At 45.0% G+C, this 20,609-nt stretch overlaps 1 protein-coding gene across 2 annotated transcripts in view; it reads left to right on the top strand.

Annotated features, from left to right (window-relative positions):
- The window catches only part of UNC5B (unc-5 netrin receptor B), a 167,886-nt gene that overhangs the window by 118,309 nt on the left and 28,968 nt on the right, over window positions 1–20,609 (top strand). For both annotated transcript variants that reach the window (XM_033149081.1, XM_033149080.1), the window contains exons 2-4: window positions 4,396–4,617; window positions 14,004–14,147; window positions 16,803–16,906. In XM_033149081.1, coding sequence (XP_033004972.1) covers window positions 4,396–4,617; window positions 14,004–14,147; window positions 16,803–16,906 — 470 coding nt within the window. The remainder of the gene's footprint in view (window positions 1–4,395; window positions 4,618–14,003; window positions 14,148–16,802; window positions 16,907–20,609) is intronic.

Here is a 20,609-nt window from a genome sequence, read left to right as displayed (position 1 = left end):
GGGAGATGGCGCATAGGCTTAGGTATGTGACCAACCTCTGGGGTTGGCCCTGAGACTTTTTCCCACAACCACCACTTTCTGATAGGTGCCTGTGGCATGTCTGGAACCACATATGCCAAGTGTCACTTATGGAGTTCCCTTGCTTTGATGACCACAACCACTTTTCCCTCTTTTCCTCTGGGCTAGAGGACATTAGTTTTTCATTGTATTTTATCACAGTTATATCCTGCCTTTCATCCACCATGGTCCCCAAGGTGGTGTACATGTGGCTCCCATCCAGGGCCTAACCAGACCTGGACCTGCTTAGCTTCAGCAAGGTGGTAAGACTCCCATGCCTTCAGACCAGACTCTGGGATTTGCGTCACCATCTGGTTCCATTTTATTGCCTGAGGCCAAATTGCCAAATACAGCTATTAGATAGTTGTGGTTGCAGCATCTGATGCAAAAACAAAAAAATCTGTATTACAAGGAGTCCATAGCAGAGCAGAACCCCTCATGGAATCTTTTTTAATGGGAAGCACTGCATCCCTTGAGGTTTTGATCTAGTCTTGCATCTTTGCTTGCCTAACCATGGTGTGAATTTGGGGATAGGGAGAGGCAGAGAACAAGACAAAGACCACCAGAGGAAGGCAGCAATGGCGGCTCTAAGATATGCAGGAGCTGTTCCAGTGCTGAAATGATCCCTGAGGTGTTCTAGAAGGTTGTTCTGTTGATTAACCAGCATGCATTATTTCTTAGCTGCCTATTTGCTGGGTTCAAAAACATAAGACAGTTGATTCATAAAATGGTTTTGATTTAGCAAGATCATTCAAGTTGCCCCATCTTGTTTAAAAGCATGGTGCTTAATTTTGGTCCTGGCTAATGATATCTTGGGAAATATTTGAGATATGGCAGTACAGGCTGCTTTGAGCCTAAACTGTGCCCAGAATATTCACAAGCAATTTTTTTTTGGGGGGGCACCTTATTTATAACAAAACCTTCACAACTTAACATGTCTTCCCCATATCCAAATGCTTGTTCACATTGGACCAGAGAATTCTGATGATCCTGGCTTTTGTCAAACTTGAATGCTAGTTATTTTCTCCGCTAAGGGCATTCTGTTCTGTTTTGGGGGTCGTTGTTGTTGTTTTTTTTTTTTTGTGTGTGTGTGTGTGTGTGTGAATGGCTTTTATTCAAAGCTCAAACAACAGGCGGTCAAAGAGAACAATCTGTAATCACCACTCTGCTGTCTTTAAGCTATGGGACCTACACTGCATTTATTCCAAATGATCATCTTGGACTTGAGCCTTTTTCAATTTTAGCTCCAGAAAGGCCCATTCATCACAAAACCATCGTCTTGCCTGCCCCACAACTTCCTGCCTCCTCTGTTCCGCTCTGGGATGCTCCTGGGTACCCAGCGAACTGCTTTGGGCTGCAGCTGTGCAAAGGCTCACAAGGGCTCGCCAGGAGGACATTGTGTGCCCTAATTACACTCTGCATCCCTGTGCAATTGGTCGGGTGCTGAGAAAATTACAGACCTGCAAATGAAATTAGGAAGGGGATGCCTGGCAGCAGCAGCAGCAGCAGCAGCAACGAAACCAGGGAGCATGAGAGAGAAAGAGAGATTAGCCTGGAGTTTAATTCGTTGTTTCCAAAAGAGCAGTTAATGGATTATGACAAATGTCCTACTGCTTTCCCTAGTGCTGTGTTAAAATGGAAATGGAAAGTCAATTTTCCTAAATGGATTTTAAATGGCTAACCTTGTGTGTTTGTGTGTGTGTGTGTGTGTGTGTGTGTGTGTTTGTGTGTATTTTCACAGGCTGATCCCCCCCCCCCCCGATACATCTCTGGCATCTGGCTTCCTTGGGCCTAATCATTATTTCCCTTCAGGGTTTGTTTTCTAAAGGACTCAAAATGGCAGGCCCTGGTGATTTGCGGGCAATCTCAAGATTGGCTGGTACTTAATTTGGGTTGTAGGGTTGCCATATGTCCTCTTTTCCAGGGCAGGTCCTCTTTTTCATGGGTATGTAAAACGAGAATTATCATAGCGATCCATAGCTAAAAGCAAAAGTCAGCAAAAGTGTCCCCTTTTTTGCTCTTCAAAATATGGCAACCCTACTACCAATGCATCTCCCTTTAGTCCAATCTGTACCATGGGATCCACTTTTCAGCTATTACAATATATGCCCATCTTCCTTCTCCTTCTCTCCTGCTCTCTTTCTTCCATTCTTTACTTCTTTCTTTACTTCTTTTCTTCTTTCTTTACTTAACAAACAAACAAACAAACCCCCCTTTAAAAAAGAGGTGTGTGTGTGTGCAGCCCAATTGTGTGGCATGACCCAGCAGCTGAAGGCAATACAGTATATCATCCAAGACCTCATTTCTTCTGTGTAACTTGGAAGCTCATCCCCAAGACTGCCGAGATTTGCCTGCTATCTCCGGCCCAGGTTTTCAATCCTAGATTTTGGCTTCGTTGCAACTGTTTGTTTACTTTTTGGTCTTTATCCTGCAGTGCCCAGGATGACCCTTGGGATTGCCAAGAAGGCTGGATGCAAAGCATGCTTGAACCATGAAACATCATAGGAACACCATGCTTGCCTCAGCTCAGGGGGTTTAATAGCAGCACACAGTGCCTGCCGCGTGGGGGGTGGGTGGGGGTGGGAGAGAGAGAGAGAGAGAGAGAAATATGGTGCAGTTGGCAGGCAGGCTCGATCTGTGTTGTAATCCCTTTCAAAATTGCTACAGCCTAGTGGAGAATGTTCTCTGAATATGAAATGCTTATTACTTATATTCTGTCCTATATTTTATACTTAAGAGGCTTTCCCCCCCTCTTCATCCTTCAGGGCTGCCCATCTCAGAGGAATATCCCCTAGAGTCTTTCCCCCCAACAGAAAACACATTATGTATCTCCCCCCCCCCCTAAATACTCTCTTCTGTGTATGCAGCTGCCCTTTCCCAAGAATCTGAGCACACATATCTCCTCAGGGCTCAAAGCCAAGAGCAAAGCACCCAGACCTGGGTGTCCTGTGTCTCCCAGGGCCTGCCAGTCTGGCTCCAGTTTTATCATGCAACTCTCGCTGTATTGCTAAGTGACTGGAGTGCAGTCAAGATCCCTGCCACGTGGCTGTAACACACGAAGGATGCAATCCTACCTCCACTCGGCAGTAATATGGTTAGCATCTGTATGATGCTTTAGGAAAGGGGCGTGCAACTTTTTCTTTTGTTGAAGATCTCATTCTCTCTGGGGTAATCTGACACGGGCCGCATGCCAGTGATGGGTCAACATTTCAGTCAAGCTATTGATCTGCTCCCTTTCCTGGTCAGGCACCACAAGTTCATATCCCACAAACATATATATGACATTAGGGTTTTATTTTAATTTTGCCCCAGTGTGCACTGTGCTTCTATTGAATTGTAGTTGCCATTTTAATGCACGTTTACGCAGTTTTGAGAGATCGTTTTGGAGCACTTCGCAGCCTGTTTTTGTTCTTACCACCCTCAACAGTTTGGTGTCAACATGAGACTTTGCCCTGTCACTGCTCACTCATAACTCTACATCATTTATGAAGAACTTAAAAAAAAAGACCACATGTCCCAGCACTGATCTTTGGAGGAACCCATGTCCTTTGTGAGGACTGTCCATTTACCCCTACTTTATGCTTTCTGTTCTTTAACCAGTTACCAGGGCAGATTCAGAAGGGCATCGGGGGCTACCTAAAATAAAGTTGACCCCCATAGCTCTGGATTGTCCGCCTGTGCTTTAGGACATCCAAATACTTTATATCTCATTAATCCTGCAGGGTGGTATCCCCGTACTGCTGATTGGAGCAGGAAGGTGACTGAGCAATAGTGTCTTGTCTGAAGCCATCTATATGGTCCATGGCAGAACCAGAAACTTCCAGATTCTATCTCTTTCCCACAGTGTTATAGTAGCTTTCATGACTTGCCCATGAGTAACCTATATTGAAATCCATGGGATTTAGTTATGAGCAAGCATATGTAAATGGGTCTTCAGACAGCACTCTCTGCTGGTTCTGTAGCAATTGTCCCACTAAGAAGTATGCTTCCTTGCTTGCATCTCTGTTAAGGACTGGTGTCCAAGAGAAAGGAAGTGACAATGACCTGCTTCAGATATGATATTCTTGACCCAAAAAACCATGCATCATTGCACTGAGAACAATAGTTTTGTTTGCACTCCCTATACTCCCTTTCTTTTTCTTTGAGTGCTTTAATGCAAGAACTCCAAACCAGGAAACGGTAGTGACTACATATATATCAAAAAGTTATGAAATTAAGGTTGTTGTCCTTCAGACACCATTCTTTCAAAGCCAAGAACTGATGTCGGGTTATGAGGTCTGCATTGCTGCTTGAAGCGCGTGGAGCTAAATTTCTCACATTTCTCCTCTTTCATTGCAGGGATTGAGTATGGAGAGGTGCTTCCAGATTCCTTCCCATCAGCCCCTGCAGAGTCCCTTCCCCATTTCCTACTGGAGCCACAAGATGCCTACATTGTGAAGAACAAGCCAGTGGAACTGATCTGCAGAGCCAACCCTGCCACCCAGATTTACTTCAAGTGCAACGGCGAGTGGGTGAACCAGAACGATCACATCACCACAGAGAGCTTGGACGAAATCACAGGTGAGAAGGCTTAGAGGATCGAACCATCTCTCAGGCCCACCCGGGACCAGACCTACCACTAGGTAGAGTTAGGCAGCCAGCACATTTTGGAGATCAGGGAGTGGCAGTGAGGAAGTTAGAGGACAGAACTGTATTTGCCACAGGGCCTGCCTATACCATAAACCAGCCTAAATTAGCCCCCTAGGCTATCCTGCTGCCTTCAGGTGCAGAGGAGAGCACTGTTCCATTGCCAGTACTGAAGAAAGATACATTTGCCAATCTAGATGGACATGGAAGTGGGGAGAGCCTTCACCTCAGACACCAAAATATCTTGGGCCGGCTCTATGTGTCAGCTCTACTCTTCTTTTCTACCCTTCAAGCATGATATTTTATATCTTAGATTTTTGTTTCTCCATTGAGGCATATGCTGCAGAGCACATCCCCGTATGTTATAAAATATATTTTTTTAAAAAAAATACTTTAACTTGCCTTTTTTTGATAGCTGAGAATTAAAACTGACAAAAGTTCTCCTAGCCTGTCTCTCATTCAGAGCAGTTCTGGGACGCTTGCTCAGAGGAAGAGCACTGGGTCAAAGCAAGTGATTTTTCTCTCTTTCCAAACTCCTGTCTCTATGAAAGCTTAGCAGAGGTTCTTCAGTGAGGAGACCAGACATGGTAGCCAAGCCTTTCTGACAACCAGTTTGTGCACCAGTGTTGCCCCCTGAAATGAGCATCCACCTGATAATGTTGGGTGTGTTTCAGGCTGGTGGTCTTCAGCTGGTGGGTCAAGACCTGCCATTGGGTCATAGCCTGATCTAAAGTAAAGGTAAAGGGACCCCTGACCATTAGGTCCAGTCATGTCCGACTCTGGGGTTGCAGCACTCATCTCGCGTTAATGGCCGAGGGAGCTGACGTACAGCTTCCGGGTCATGTGGCCAGCATGACAACACCGCTTCTGGCAAACCAGAGCAGCGCACGGAAATGCCATTTACCTTCCCAGTGGAGCGGTACCTATTTATCTACTTGCACTTTGACGTGCTTTCGAACTGCTAGGTGGGCAGGAGCTGGGACCGAGCAACAGAAGCTCACCCCATTGCGGGGATTCGAATTGCCGACCTTCTGATCAGCAAGCCCTGGGCTCTGTGGTTTAACCCAAAGCGCCACACCTTTGATCTAAAGTAGAACAGCACAAAAGCAGAGCAACTCTACCACCATATAAATATATGGCGTTAGAGATAGAGATAGACATAGACACAGATGGATCTGCAATTGTTTGTTGGTGTTAAAGGTGGGTCCCAGGTCGGAAAAGATTGGCAGATACTGTTCTATCGGACACACTCAGCTCATGAATTGGCCTGGCCAGCTCTCTCTCTCTCTCTCTCTCTCAAGGGAACCCCCGGAATCACCTGCAGTTCACATGGTTCTCTGAAAGCAGACTGATATAGAAAGGTTTTCCTGGAGGTAAAAAGTCTGCAAGCCAGAATAGTAGTAATGTACTACACCCGATGGTTTAGATAAGCCCTTGATAACACAGAATCACGGTGTAATTAATTTCAACATCCTTTTAGGGCGAATTGTATCAACATGTCTGTGGTGGTAGAAACTAAGTCCCACTCTTAACGTGCAAATTCATGCTAGTATTTAATAACAATTGTTTAGGCATATTTTCATTAGATTTTCCAGTAAAGTGTTTCACAAGAGGTTCTTAAGAAAAGCACATAATCTTAAAAGCGAGGGAGGTAAAATTCTGACATGGATCTGAAACTTGCTAAGAACAAGAAAGCAAACAGTAGGGAAGCGTAGTCAATTTTTACCGTGGCAAGAGGTTAGCAGTAGGTTCCCCACAAGAATCCAGACTGAAAGTTCAGTTTTATGCTGAGATGCTGTTGGGGATTTTCAAGGATTTTACAGCCATCCTCCAGCAGCCTTCTGTTGCAAACTTGAATGGGGCTAGCCCACCAAAGTGAATGATTTATAGATTGTTGCCTGAGGACGTTAGAAGCCTTGTTGTGATTGAACTTCATAGAACCGGGTCTCCTTGGCTTTGTGACAGACAGATCCTCAGATAACTCGCGCTGGTTCAAATTCAGTTCAAGGGTATTGTGCCCACACCTGATCAGTGCCATGAGAAATTGCACCTTAGCCTTGTTTGAAACAAGCTCATCAGGCAATGTCCCAGTCTTGAGTACTGGGACATCTCCATGATTTAAGCCATGGAGTCCTAGCACGACCCTGGAAATGGATTACATCTGCACGGGATTGGCTTACCCCCCAAACTAGCACTAACTGTCCCTGTAACTTGCTTGTGGACTTCCCAGAAGGACCTGACTTTCCACTGCCTGAAACACGATGCAGGACAAGGTGGGCCTTTGATCTGATCCAGGATTGCCAGTCTTATGTTCTTATACTTTTTGAAATACAGTAAGGGATCCTGTATTGTCTAGATGTTCATACCAACTTTTCTTACCAGTTCTAGCATACTAAAATTTGGAGATCTCTCTCTCTCTCTCCACACACACACACACACACACACACAGAGAGAGAGAGAGAGAGAGAGAGAGAGAGAGAGAGAGAGAAACTTTGTTGTTGTTTAGTTGTTTAGTCGTGTCTGACTCTTTGTGGCCCCATGGACCAGAGCACGCCAGGCACTCCTGTCTTTCACTGCCTCCCGCAGTTTGGTCAAACTCAAGTTGGTAGCTTCGAGAACATTGTCCAACCATCTCGTCCTCTGTTGTCCCCTTCTCCTTGTGCCCTCAATCTTTCCCAACATCAGCGTCTTTCCCAGGGATTCTTCTCTTCCCATGAGGTGGCCAAAGTATTGGAGCCTCAGCTTTAGGATCTGTCCTTCCAGTGAGCACTCAGTGCTGATTTCCTTAAGAATGGATAGGGTTGATCTTCTTGCAGTCCATGGGACTCTCAAGAGTCTCCTCCACCACCATAATTCTTTGGCAATCAGCCTTCTTTATGGTCCAGCTCTCACTTCCATACACGGACAAACTAGGCATGGTTAAGCAGATGTGAAAGATTCTGGTAGCCCTCAGTTTAAGTACTTGTTCCATACTGATCCAGCGCTGAAATACTATTTTTCTCTGACTTCAGTGGATGGAGCAAATGTTAAGTAATTTTTAATCTTAGCTTTCAAAACTCTCCCCCTTTTGTCTTATAACAAAAAACACTTGTCTCCACTTTAGCTGATAACCCCTCAGCCATCTCATGTTTAAAAAACAGGTCTAAAAATACCTTAACATTCACCTGCCACTCTCTCCCCAACCCCATCTTAAAGTGCTTAATACCCCCCCCCCCATTCTTGTGAAGGACAAGTGATTCCACAAAAGAGGGTGATATTCAGCCCAGCTTGAATCTAAGTCATGTTCTGCTTAGAGCACTTCTCTAGATTTTCCTCAGTCATGGATGAAGAGTCTTCGAGAATGAAGAGTCTTTGTGAAATGGATGAAGAGTCTTTGTGAAAAGGGAGTCACTAGTAGAAGGACCAGACCTGTAAAACAAAATGGTCCAGATGAGGTTTTTAGGGTTAAGTGAGCAAATATTCCAAACAACAGAGGTAGCTACAGTAAATGGGTGGCATAATCTGGGATGGAATTTAATACAGTGCAAACTACTTATAAATAGCATTATAACTTCTGCCCATTAAAACTACTCTTGTCAGTTTCACTCCAAGAACTCATTACAAGGTCGCTCATTGTATGGTTTCCACCTGAGGGCATTTTCTGCTCCTTTAGAATGTAAGAAAAGCTCCTTAGTATGCTAATTGCTTCAGCAATGTAATAGCACATGATAAATCTTCTGAGGTACTTAGTGTGGGTACTGATGACACTTTGACAACCCAGGCCTGATCAGTTTGTTGTGGCCAAGCACTGAATTTACACACGTCAGAAATGGAGTCAACTTATGACCAGTTCAGAAAAGTGTGTGGCCATCATTAACCTGCACCACCATACCATAATTCAGATCTCATGAAATCATCTCTGAGGACTGATTGTGCGGCCTATGTTTTCTGGCCAAAGGATAGTTTCTGTGAGCAATGAGCAATCCCTGCACCCTTAGAAATGCAGGACGGCTTTTGACATATTAAAAAAAGCTTCACCTACCTACACAGTCAGCTTCACATTTAGCTGCTCCCCCCTCCCATTACTTATCAGCAATGCAACTTGGGTGCTGTGCTGAAGATGCAAATATAACCTGCCCTGTTGCCCTAGATAAGATCCATTTTGGAAATGGCAAACAAGTACCAACAGCCAATTTGCGGAGGAGACTGAGAGAGTGGCTGGTTGCACTTATTGGTAAATGTCTGATACTGCTGAGTGTGCCTCCTTGCCAGGACAGGCTAGTTTAAACAGGTGTGGCCATCTTGGTAATTTCAGAGAGGCGCTAATTGCTAATTCCATTACATGATCCTTCATCCTTGTGGTGCCTTCTTGCTTTTCCTCACTTCTGCTCCCCAACCCTCAGCGGTGGAGCCCGTACCTTGCATGCAGACAGTCCCAGGTTCAGTCTCCAGCATGAACAGGGCTGGGAAAGAATCCTGCCAGTCAGTGTGGACATCACTGAGCTAGATGTAGCAATGTTCAGACTCAGTATTGGGCATCCTCCTTTGTTGCTACATCAGCTGCTATAACTTTTATTTCTAAGTTTGTGCAAGCATCAAACAAAATGTTTTGCTATGCGTGCTGTACTTTAATTGTTAGAGTTTTGCCCTCTTTGTGTATTGAAGCGGCCCCTTGTAAATGCATGTACGTACATCCACGCTGGAATTTTTAAAAAGCAGAGCAGTGGTGGCAGGTATATTAGCAGCAGTGGCCAACATAGGGGGAAGAGGTTCAGGGATAGCAGTGGGTAGTGGGACCAGAGGTTTAAAAGATTTGGTTCTCTGCAAGCAAGGACTCCTACCCTACCCACCTGTTAACTGTGGAATCCGTTCTGGAGACCTGCAGTGTGAAAGACAAAAATAGATCACCATAAGCATGTATAATGCACTCACATGCACGAAGAATGATCGCAGGAGAAGAGTCCATGCACACACATGCTTTGTCTCTTAGAGGAGACATGTTTTTGTGTGCTTAATATTTTCTAAGTTCCCTCCATTCCACAGATACAAAACTTTAATAGTCAATTTGAGCTGGTACATTTGCAAGATTCCCCAACGAATCCATGCAATTTCTCCGCAAGAGAATGGCCTGGTTCACATGCAATGCCAAGCCAAGAACAAACCATAGTATTATGTATGAACCGGGCCAGTGTCTTGTCCAAACTCCCCACCTTCTTAGTCGTGCTGATAGGGATCTTGCAAGAGGTTGTCTGTATTGGGTATGTATGTATGTATGTATGTATGTATGTATGTATGTATTTATTTATTTATTTATTTATTTATTTAAAAGCCGTGGTATGAATTGGGCTCTCATCATCTTCTTTTTCATTAGCGAGAAATGGTTGCAATGTATATTATTAACAGGCAGGAAATATTTCTTTTCTTCACCTTTCTCTCTCTCTCTCTCTCCCATTTGCTCAGTGCAGTCTCTCTTTTTTAAACAATTTTAAATGAATATATAACTATAATTAAAGCTTCCATTAAACAAGTCCGCGCTGCACTGTTGAGCTCGCGCAAAAAGTCCACATTAAATGCCTTCGAGGGCTAAATTATTTAATTAGGATTGAGGTTGCCGGCGTGAATAGCAAATGGATTTGCAACAGGCGGGCAAGAGGCTTTAATGTCCCAGGAGACCACTTGCCACACATTCCTGCCATCCCGGCTGCGCTACCATCACACCAGCGAAAGGAGCGAGACATGTTAGGATGTGATTCACAGGCACTGTACAGCAAAGGAGAAAGTTGGAGGAATTAATGTTGTGGTTTTTTTAAATATTTTAACTGGCTACCATTCCATCCTTCTCAAAGGACTTGGTGTAGGGAGCCACACACACATTCATACCATTTCTACTTTACGTTCAGAATTCAAGAAGCACTTAATTGTCAAAAAAACAAGTAAGTCTCATCCTCGGGTTGCAGGTAGGGAAGGAGGGGGATTTAAATTCCGTTCATATTTATAGGTGAACCTGCATAACCTGCCGCTTCCCAAACATTACTCAAACTGAAATGCCTCCACCCTTCTTCGAAATGCACACTTCTCCAAATTTTGCAACGCAGTTCTCCAGCCAAGCAATGTGTACAGAAATGCATCTACTAGGACAAATAATGAATGAAAATGCATGTGTTGTTAGTGCAAATAGCACATAAGAGTGTGTTATTGTCCGAGATCAGTTGAAACTGACGCATTTGCCAGTCTCCACTTGCAGAGCTGGTGGCATCCCTAAGATGGTTGGATGGCACTTTGTATGCCTCCTTCTGGCAACTCCTACAGCCAAGATGGTGCCACACGTATCGCTCTGCTTTCCTTTGGACCACATCAACAAGGTCTTGTCATTTGGGCAGCCCAGCCCTGGACCTCCATATGCACTGCTCAGGCTTGCATCTCAGAGAGGTCACTTCGGTACTGCTAACGCAGCAAAAACAATGTGGGAGGCATATAGGCAGTTGATGGCCTAGATGAGTGATGATTGTTTGTATATTTCCCATGCTGCTCTCATTCTCAACTTACCCAACTATTATTTCCTTCCTCTGAGGATCTACTTCCTATCATTCATTACATATGTGCCCAGCTGTTCCTCCAAGATGACATACATGGTTTCCTCACTCCCATTTTATCCTCACAACAACCCTATAGTGGCTGGTCCCACATCACCCAGTGAACTTCATGACTGAATGGGGATTTGAACCCAGGCTTCCCAAGTACTTTCATCCAAAAACTGGGACTTGGGCTAGTTGCTGAGTCTTAAGAAGAGAATGAGAGAACACTATGAATATATCCTGCGGTTTTAAACGGGTTTAACGAGCAATCTTGTCTTTCAAGAGAATTCTGGGAATTGTAGTTTTGTGAAGAGGGACGAGATCTCCAGAAGTTGATTCTCAGCAGCAGCAGCAGCAGCAGGCTATAACAGACATTCCCTCTTCCCGGGGAATTCAGTGAGGAGTGTTCTGAACAGACTAATGCATGCAGGCTACAATTTGCAATATTATTTGGTGAGAAAACCAGAGAAGAGCACCAGAAAGGGTTTGTGGTAAACAAACTTTGTCTGTGGATATGACAGTTGAGGCATAGTCACCCTTCAGTTTATGAACACTACACATAATTAAGTTTGGCTTTGAAAAACAACAGTGATTTGAAGGTCATGGAGCAAATATACCATTTACTTATAGAACGGACCAGTCCTGGTAGTTTAGAATCTGAGCAGATGCCTTAAAGTATAAAGAAAGAGGCTTCTGAGAACTATTCTTATTAATAAGATGGCAGCTTCCCAGGCCCACAGAAAGCAGTTGGAAATGTCAGCCATAACAGGCTCGAATCCTATATCTGTCTCTACCTACCATGTTCATTAAAGTAGCAGCCATCTTTATTGAGGGCATAAACACCTTCAGTTCGCATTGCATATCTTTAGTACCATTGTTAGTGTGTGTGTGTGTGTGTGTGTGTGTGTGTGTTTTATAAGCAAATGAAATACAATTGTCATAATGGGAAAGGCAAGAGAAACAGTTGCTTCAACTGCTGCTGAATCCGCTCTGCTCTTCATTTGTAGACAATTGGCAGCGAGGTTTTACTATATTAAGGCAATAAGATTAAAGCACATGCTTATGTGCCTTGCTGAATTGAGGCTGTGATTTTTAATGCGACGGTGAAGCGATTAAGGTTGCACTAAAACAGGAGGAGTAATGGGGTATATCTTAGCCAGTAGTAATAGCGGCTCTTTCGTAAAACAGCTGAATGTTGATAATGGCTCTATCAGAGTTATCACCCTTGGGTGACTCTAGAGTTCTGCCCTCGATGGGAAGTTCATTTGACCAGAAACAGCCTCCCTTATGACTTGAGGAGCTTCTTCTTTCAAAACATATTTCATTTGCTCAGCCTGTTGGTACTCAGTTCTTAATCGTCTAAAATTCTCACCTCCTTCCACTTCTTTCTTTCTGCAACTGCCTCTTTTCACACACAAACACACAGACAGACAGACAGACAAAGATGGCAACCATTATTGCCCCACTTTATCCTTAGGGTTGGTAAAAGTTTATCTTCCCCATAACATGAAAGTACCAGATTTCCCCCCCCCTTATGTGGCCTAGTAGGATCAAGAAAACTGTACCAACTGTAGATAGCTTAAAGGGGGGGGGGGCGAAGGCCCATCAAGATATTAGGCTTTTGTCCTGGACTGTACATGCTCCCTAGCCAATTAAAGAAAGTATGTGTGGACATTGAGATCTTCTTTATACTGAAGTCAGACCATTGGTTCATCTAGCTCACTCTTGTCTACATGGCCTGGCAGCAGGTCTCCAGGGTTTGAGATCGAAGTCTCTTCCCCAGCCCCCTAACCAGAGATTCTGGGGATTAAACCTGGGGCCATCTTCAAGCAAAGCAGGTATTCCAAACTTAATTTTAAGAAGCACTCTGGGGGCGGTTGGGGCGGAGGTAAAAGATGAAAAAGTGAGAAAGGGCTCCTGAATCTTTGGTCGTTGTTTGGAAAAGGGAGGACCAGCTCAAGACATTTTGTTGCCTGAGGCAAAAGATAAGATGGCGCCCTAACTCGCATTTCGTCATGCTGACAGTTGAATCTTACTTCAACACTAGCTGTGGGTCAGCATCCTCCACTGGAGGGCCACAGGCCATCTTAGGGGACACAGGGCCAGCCACATGACACACACAACTCTCTCCTTCCAACCCTACAACCCCAAGGAAGTGCCACATGAGGCAACCCTGCCAAATCTGCTACCTAGCCCAAAAGAGAGACTGGGAGCTGCCTTCTACATTACAGTAAACCCTCATCTTATACATGTTTGACTTGTGTGGTGGTGATTCAACCCTAATTTCAACCATATGTAAGTCTCATGCAAGGCAACAGGGAATAAATCTGTTTCATTTCCTGCAGGGCAGCTCTTCAGATATTTGAAGAGTGCTCTCATGAAATCAACTGAAGCTCTTTTCGCAGGTAGTGAGGAAACCATGGATGTTATACTCAACCATGCCTTATTTCTGGTGTGTAGGGCCACCATTTCCCCTTGCTTCAGCCATGTGTATGCATTTCTCACTTCCCTGCAGGCATTTCTTTCTATATCCTCCCCCCAACCTTCCCATATCATAGAATCATAGAATTGGAAGGGGCCCAAGGGTCATCGAGTCCAACCCTCTGCAATGCAAGAATCTCAGCAAAAGCATCCATGTCCCATGGCCACCCAACCTCTGCTTTAAAACCTCCAAGGAAGGAGAGTCCACTGTCCTAGCTTCTCATCTCTCACACCCCCCCCCCGGCTCTCATCATTAACCCTCCTCCTTGTTTTCTCTTCTTCCAGGGCTCCTTGTAAGAGAAGTCCAGATTGAAGTCTCTCGACAGCAAGTGGAAGAACTCTTTGGCTTAGAAGACTACTGGTGCCAGTGTGTGGCATGGAGCTCTGCTGGGACCACCAAAAGCCGAAGAGCTTACGTCAGGATAGCATGTAGGTCTTGAGTGTGTTTAACCCTCCTTCATATGGGTACTTTTCATACTGTGCGTTTCTCCCAGGTACTTAGTCTATTTGTATGTAAGGACAGAGATGGACAGAATGCCCCCCCCCCAAGATGCCCATTGTAAGCAGTTCATGTTTGCTCAAATGTGAGCCGTTCTATAATTTTTGGACACGTTGGGGTGTGAGAGAGTGTGTAAGAGAAAGAAGGAGGGATACCCCTTGCTGGAAAGGAGAATTTTATGTTACATTTTCACTGGTGAGGGTTGTGGGGTTTGTTTGTTTGTTTGTTTGTTTGATGAGCAGAACAAAACAAAAGAGAATTCATTTCATCTTAGTTTATTGAATTGTTTGATTTAAGGATTTAAATGGGCTTTTCACATATGTTCATATATTTGTTACCCCATTCTCATGGAAGAAAAGGAGAGCCCTTGGGTGTGGGGTCAGAATGGCAAAGATTAGGCCTTACTGTGTGTTTAATAATCGACGGTGGAGGCAAGGTATTTTGATGTCAGGGAAAGTTTGTTCTCTTTATGTTTGGATGCCGCTTTGAAAAGTATTGCCAGACTTGACACGAGAGTTTTTGAGGTGGGAGCAGTGCTCTTCATTGACAGTTGGACACTGGCCGCCATTTTTAATCAAGCTGGCAGACCGCAATGTCCCTTTGGCATGACTTTGCCTGTTTTTTTTTATATAGTTGCAGCCGCCTCTCAGCATGTTGTTGCCAAACTTCATTGGCATCTGTCCACTGGCCACTATTTGGAATCAAGGTGGCAGACCAAAACATGACGTCGGCATGACTTCCCCTGTTTTTCAACATAGAATAGATTTGGCTGCTTTTCAATATATCATCTCCAATTTTGGCATGATGGCACCCGTGGCGGGAGTGGCAATTTTTGTTAATGTTTGGATGCCAGGTGTCATTTTGCATCAAGATGGCGGACTAAACATGACTTTGGGTTGACTCCACCCATTTTTGGGTGTGGCACGTCTAATCTCAGAAATGGCGCAATGTTGTTTTTATTTCTAAAAAATATGCAGTGCTTATTTATCTGGGCACTTCCACACTAGTTTCAAAATATGTGGCTTTTATTTTCTACATGACTCCCTTCCCATGCTACAAAAATAAAATAAAAATAAATGTATTCTCAAGGATTAGAAATGCAAGGATTAGAAATTTGTGCGAACAGGCACTATAAACTTGCAATATGCAGTTCTAGAAGCAGTGGTTGTTTGAGGGATGCTAGCCAGTGAACTTTCTCGTTCCAGCAGATCATGCTGTGATAAGATCTACACCGATCAAGTCTTGTTCATAAAACAAGACAGCAAATTATCATTATTGTCATCATCGTAATCATCCTCAAAAATAATTACTTTGGACAGCATTTATTTTCATTTGAACAGTTGGTCAAAACTGCTTAAGAGAAATTAGGTGGGTTATAGTGCCACCTACTGGTTAATACTGGGGCTTGTTTACTCATGATACAGTTTAGTTAAGCACACAAAGTTCTTTTAAACTGATGCAATATTCAAGTATTAAGAAAAGCCACTTAATATTGCTAATATATTCCTGTTCCCTGTGGCTGCAAGCAATACAATCATTCTCTAATGTTGATGTACAGAATTCAGAACATTTTAGCAAAGGTTTTGATACATGGGGAAGGAATAGCAGGGAATGGTGATGTTTTGTTTTGGAGTAGAGTTAGTAGAGGCAGAGGCAGATCAAGAAATTTTGCTGTCTGAAGCAAGAACAAAGTGGAGTCCTCTCTTCACACTGTATACTAAAGCCAGCTGGACTTGTAGTTGTCTCCTACTTCAGCACTTGGGTTAGATCAGTTAGATGTTAGAAGGCATGATGTACAGCAGACATGGCTCTGTTGTCCAACACTTCACCACTGCTACCCACCCTCCCCGTTTCTGCCACTTGAAGCAGCTCATCACCACCTAATGGTAGAGCAGGCCCTGAGCAGACACACAAAAATATCATGTCCTACATTTTATGGAGAACAGCTATGCAGGGCTCTGGGACCTTGTCCTGTCTCAACTGTTTCACCCATTTGATTTGTGGGAGTTCGGAAAATACAGTCCCTACATTCACATGCAGCAGAGACTTCCTTTTACCTGCAAGCCCATACATCTTTTGAAGAAGAAGTGGCTTACTCCCAAGTAAATATATCTGAGTGGGGTGTAAAATACAAACTCTGCATGTCCATCCTTCCTTTAACTGCCTCGATGGGATCATCTGAGTGCTTCTGAAAAGCCTTATTGAGATAACCCGTGAGACCAACAGAATGGCACCACAAGGACTTTTAAGCAGTACATTTCCCCACAAATCCCCGCATCTTCATTTCAGTAAATATTGGCAGCCTTGCCGGGTAGGAACCTTGTTCAGCACATTTCTCCCACCAAAGAGGCCTGGGAACATCTAGTTGCAGTTGTAGCTCTGTTAAAGTGTAAACTAGAATTCCTAGGGTTCCTGCTTGTGGGCAGGGGAGAAAAATGTGCTTTAAATCTCTGGTGCGTACCCAGCCTAAGGTCATGCTGGGCTCTTGACATGCCTCCCTCTCTCAGCTGGTATGACAAGGCAATTGAGCTCTGCAAATGACTCCTGGACTGATGCCTGGTACTTGTTTTGTTTCCCATTCGTAGACCTGAGGAAGAATTTTGACCAGGAGCCCTTGGGGAAGGAGGTTCCTCTGGATCACGAAGTGCTTCTGCAGTGCCGCCCTCCTGAAGGAGTGCCAACAGCCGAGGTAAGCAAGGCAGGCCACCGGGGGGGGGGGCATTGGTGGCAGCAGCCGCCAGCTGGGAGGAGCCTGAATTGCGATCATTCCCACAAGGCAACGCATGCTCAGGTTGTGTTTCTGTGCGATGATTAGCATCACTGTTATTAAAGCGCACATGCAGCACTTTCCCATGTGCCAAGGGATGTGCAGGGCTTATCTCAGATCACTGAGAAAGAGAACATTCTATACTTGTTTCATTCCTTCCTCTGCCCATAAATGTGAACTGTCTCCCTTCAGTTTGGCTCATTGTAGCAGAAAATAGACTGACACTTCAGTTCTAGGCGTAGGGCATTGTTTACTCAAAAGAAAGTACCATTACACAAGTAAGCCTGTGTAGGATTGCACTGTCCAGGCTATTTGGCTTTTGGGGATGTTCCCTGTTTGGAGAACTGCACAATTTAGCCATTTTGGCACGCACGCACGTGCACACACGCATATGCTCGGGAGAAAACGGGTGCTTTAATTTTTCTTTGCTTTCTGTAGTTCTTTAGTTGGGCCCACGCAGGCCCCAGAAGAAGCCTAGCCTTGAGTTCTGAAACCTGTTTCAACTGCCTGGTTGTGAAAATACTACGCTTCCATTAGTCAGCCGGTTTTTTGAGCTGCAGAAAGGAATCTTACCCTTCCAATGCACTCCTGCCATTGAGCCTGGATTTATTTGTTTTACACCACCCCCACCCCCGGTCGCCACCAACCTCAGTGTCGCCTTTTGCCCTATTTCTTCTATCCTGTTACTTTGGACAGTTTTATCCATGTCACATGGAGGTCAGGCAGCTGCAATTCTCTTCTCATTTGCACTCCCTACACACAGTTTTCAAGGCTTTCGTGGCATATTTGTCTATCCTAAGGGGAGGAAGGTTGGTGGAGTGGTGTTCATTCCGCTTTGTAAAAAATAAACCAAAACATAATAACAACAACAACAACGACTATGGCCTGGCATTTCTGCTGCTCAGCATCGCTTCTGATCAGGAATTGCCCTTGTAGACAGCTCTGATCTCTTCAGTGAGGGTTGCGGCGAGGCAGGCAGGCGAATCTTGTTTCTGAAGAGGTCGCTTCAGCTTGGCACCGTGTATCTCCTCGAAACTGGTGGTGCTGGCTGTGGACTGGGCACATAGCCAGAGCTGCCAAGAAGTACACGGATTAGTGTGTGATGCTGCTAATACCCATTAGGATAAGGCTGCTCATGCAAAAAGCCACAGAAGATAACTCTTCTTAGCCTCATTTTCTTTTACAGTGCCGCTATCAGGCTAGGGCATAGACGCGGAGCTGGAAAGCACCCAAATATCATCCTGTTTCCAACCTCCCGCTGCAAGGTGGAACCATCCACCCAGCAGATCAGGCCCTCCACTTCATCAACACACGCAACCGGATCAGAGTGCTCAACAAGCAGAGAGAAGATACGCTGCAAGCATCTCTGAGCAGAGCAGAAAGCTGGCTGACACAATTACAGTTTAGGCCCACAGCAGATATATATACACACACATACAAACTAGGACAGGTGAGACCTGCATCCTTACACAGCCACGAACCTCAATGTGTGGCCCTGGGCAACTCTCTCTGCTAACGTATCTCAGAGGGTTGTTCTGAAGATGAAATATGGGGGAGAACTATGAAGGCTGACCCGAGCTCCTTGGAAGAAGGGCAGGAAAGAATGCAATAAATAAACAAACTGTAGGTGCAAACCAATGATGGGAACAAATATTCCTGCAAACAGACCAAAGGGCAACATCCAGAGATGTTGATGATCCATGGATCGTTTGGGCAGCCATGCTATCTAGAGATGCAATGAGTTGTACTACAAAACATTGGGCGGGGGGGACTATGTTGGCAAAGGTTGCTGTAGACTAAGTGAGGAAGCAGCCACAACAGTGGGTGCATCTTGAAATGGAGTCTAAAGTGTGAGTTCATTTATCAACACATAACCCAGGTGTTGGGAAATTTTGGCCCACCAGGTGCCGCCGAACTACAACTTCCACAATCATTGGCCATGCTTGCTGGGGCTAATGGGAGTTGGAGTTCAGCAACATCTGGAGGGTCAAATGGGTTCCCCACAACTGACGTAGCCCCTCAATAAGTCATCCCTCTGTATCCTCCTAGTAGGTGGTGAGGAGAAGTTTACCACACTTCTGCACCCGATCAGACACAATCAAGGGAGTGGCAAAAATTCACACTTCCTCTTCTTGGCAAGTTTTCTTTGATGGTGATGAAGATGCTGTGCAACTTAATATGCGTAAAATCACATGGTGAATGGCCAGCTGAAATCACCCAAGACCTTTAGGCAAAAAAGCAGGGGAAGTTACTTTGGGGGCAGCTGTCACAAATAAATACTTGTGCCCAGGAGGTCCATGGTCTGCTTGGGAAAGAGATGGCTGCTAAGCAAGACCAGCTCTCAAAAGGACCCAAGTTTGAGATTGCACCTGGAGACTTAGAGCACTTTCTCTGACAGTGATATATATCTTTTCCTATCAGGCTTGTTCTGGCAGAATGCTTTGAGATTCATGAGCTAGGGCTGTGGCATTGCCTCCAATGGCGATTGCTGCCCTCCCATTAAATGTATTACTTTCCCCTGTCCCATAAGACAGATGCTGGAATAAATGTTTAAAAGCCTCCTGAAATATCTGTCTCTTGGTTCCCCCCCCCTTTTTTTCCTTTTTAGGGTGTTATTCTTACTCAGTCATGCAGACTTGTTTTATAGATTTTGGTTGCTGAGGTATCTGTCCCCCACCCACCCACCAACCACTCTCCAAATTTGCTGGCGGTTGGTAACCAGAAACTTCTGGCCTTCCTCCTACAGCTGGGCACATCTGCGCCTTCCCTGAAGGCACACCATGAATGTGAATAATTGTAGGCAAGGATGCAATTTTTCCCATTTGCAGCCCATTAATAAATCACGGGGAGCTGTTACTTCTCTCAAATATCTGCCCAGCCACCCTCTCCCCACTATGCACACCTCAGAAACACACACACACACACACAAACATCTGCCTGCTTCTTCCAAACAACTGCCATAAAATTCCAGCTGGGAGTGTTGGCACCTTAGCAGATTGCCAGTTTACAGCCAGGGGGGGAAATGTGTGCATGAGGTAAATGAGTCGGCTCCCGGAGCCGGATCGGGGTCGTGATGGATAGCCTCGCACCGAGGCCGTCTGCTTTCATTATTCAGCAGAAGTGTTTATTTTAGGCAGCGGATCTGTTATTCTGACACCTAATAATGTACTTAACCTCAACACCTGTTCAGCCCAGCCTTCCCTCCCTCCCGCATGGGCTGATCAGCCATTAACTCCTCACAGGATTTAGCAACGAAAACACAGAACGAATTGTTTTCCAGGGAGGGGGAGAGCAATTACAATTCGGACGGTTTTCAACATTCCTGGAATTCCCCTGACAGTGGCAGAGCTTTGCACAGGGGTCATCTTTAGCCTTTGACACCCCCATGACCCCGTACTTCCCATGTAAACGGCCCAACTGGTGTACCGGCTGGAATATTAGCTTGCGTTTGGGGAAACTCCAGCCCGGCTCCCTTCCATGAGGCTCCCAGGGTGTCGCAGCCTTGTCACAAGGCAGAGTGAGGCTGCAGCTTCAGGCAGCCCATGGGGAGCATCACAGAAGTGGTGTCAAACAGCTGCCCCCAAATCTGCTGGTTCTGCTAGTGTTGTGCAGCATGCTTTCAAGC

This window comes from Lacerta agilis, chromosome 5 (assembly GCF_009819535.1).
Source record: "Lacerta agilis isolate rLacAgi1 chromosome 5, rLacAgi1.pri, whole genome shotgun sequence".
NCBI classification, from domain to species: Eukaryota; Metazoa; Chordata; class Lepidosauria; order Squamata; family Lacertidae; genus Lacerta; species Lacerta agilis.
Note: the sequence above shows the minus strand (reverse complement) of the source record. Positions and strands in the feature narration are given on the sequence as shown.